Raw genomic sequence first — 1,405 nt, 5'->3', positions numbered from 1 at the left:
AGCTTGAAAGGCTGTAATCAGCTTCTGGAAGCACGTGCCTTGAACGGCAACCTCCTTTTTATCTCGAATCCCATCGAACATCTTTACGAGGTATATCTGCTCTGGTAATTCCCGGCCTCATCAGCGAGACCCTATCACGATCTAGTTCCGAATTCAATCCAACTTTTTGGGGCAGGCAGAATTCAACAGCCCCCCCCCCCCCCCCCCCCCCCCCCACTCCTGCGTTATATGATTATATTTCCAATTGCTGTATCAGACAACAGTTCCTAGTATGTGGCTAACGCATATGGTAGTAACCACGGAAGCGCCATGGGAGCGTTCACTATTCTCCACGCCTCTATCACAGAATACTTGATATTCTATGGCACTCCTATCTATTCCAACGGACATTCTGGCCTTCACCTGGCTGATGACTACTTTGTCATTCTCAATGGCACAGAAAAGGCCTATAGACCAGGACACCTGGAGGCCACCACATACTGGCCTGGAGATGTCAACCACTTGCCCAGAGGACAGTCAATTCATTATGCCATGGATGGGTGGGCTTTAGAGTTAGCGCAAGGTAAGTTAACTTTTGCATTTTAAGTGAATGGAATAATCAGTATATCCAGGAGTGAAATGCTAATATGTATGGATTGTAGGTTGGATTCCAAGCATGCTTCCGTTCGGACTGGTGGAGTCATTTACTAGCAACCTTGACTTTGTCAATCTTTGGAAGACTTGCTACTTGACTGCGGAGCTGATGGGGAGGCAGCTGGGACTTGGAAAATTTTGAAAACAGGCAAACACAGCGTCGGACATTTCGAGGAGGAGTAACGCCGGATGTAATATATAGTTCGGGTAATTCATTGGATAGAGCGAGTGGGTGTCGGCTATTTCTCTTTGTTTCTCTCAGTATTTCATTATTCCATGCGGCTAGTCTAATAAAATGAGCAGCAAGAATGGAGATGGATGCTTAACAATGACGTTATATCCTACGACTGAATACACGATAGTCAATTTAGGGTATTCCATACACAGATCTTAAATGCATGCCATCTAGTTTAAACGCCATAGAGATCCTGAATTGATAAAGACGCTAAGTTAAATGGGTCTAGTTAAATGGGTCTAGGTAGGGGGAATACTTAATCGGTACAGTCAGCGAGACAAGCAAAGGAGGTATTGTGGGGAAGTGAAAAGAAAGAATGGGGAAGGTAGTAGATAGAAGTGGTACAAAAGGAAAAGGACTGGAAGCTGTCAGGACATGAACTCATATAAAAAGAGCTAATAAAACTCTTGCCATTTTCAGTTGTAGTCTTTTATTGCGTCTTTTTTTTTTTTTTTTTTTTTTTTTTTGCTCCTCTTTTCAGTCTTCAAAATCAACACCGACTGGCTGATTTACTCGGAGGGCTGAAGACGAAGCGGT

The 1,405-nt window shown here is 43.8% G+C and overlaps 1 protein-coding gene across 1 annotated transcript; it reads left to right on the top strand.

Annotated features, from left to right (window-relative positions):
* Positions 1-309: 309 nt before the first annotated feature.
* Positions 310-775, top strand: TERG_06755 (uncharacterized protein; the record flags this gene model as incomplete). The annotated part of the gene is made up of 2 exons (XM_003232715.2): positions 310-562; positions 642-775. 2 exons carry the CDS (start codon positions 310-312, stop codon positions 773-775), a joined length of 387 nt encoding a protein of 128 aa, XP_003232763.2.
* Positions 776-1,405: the final 630 nt, after the last annotated feature.

This window comes from Trichophyton rubrum, assembly GCF_000151425.1.
Source record: "Trichophyton rubrum CBS 118892 genomic scaffold supercont2.8, whole genome shotgun sequence".
Taxonomy (NCBI): domain Eukaryota; kingdom Fungi; phylum Ascomycota; class Eurotiomycetes; order Onygenales; family Arthrodermataceae; genus Trichophyton; species Trichophyton rubrum.
This window is presented reverse-complemented; position numbering and strand designations above follow the sequence as displayed.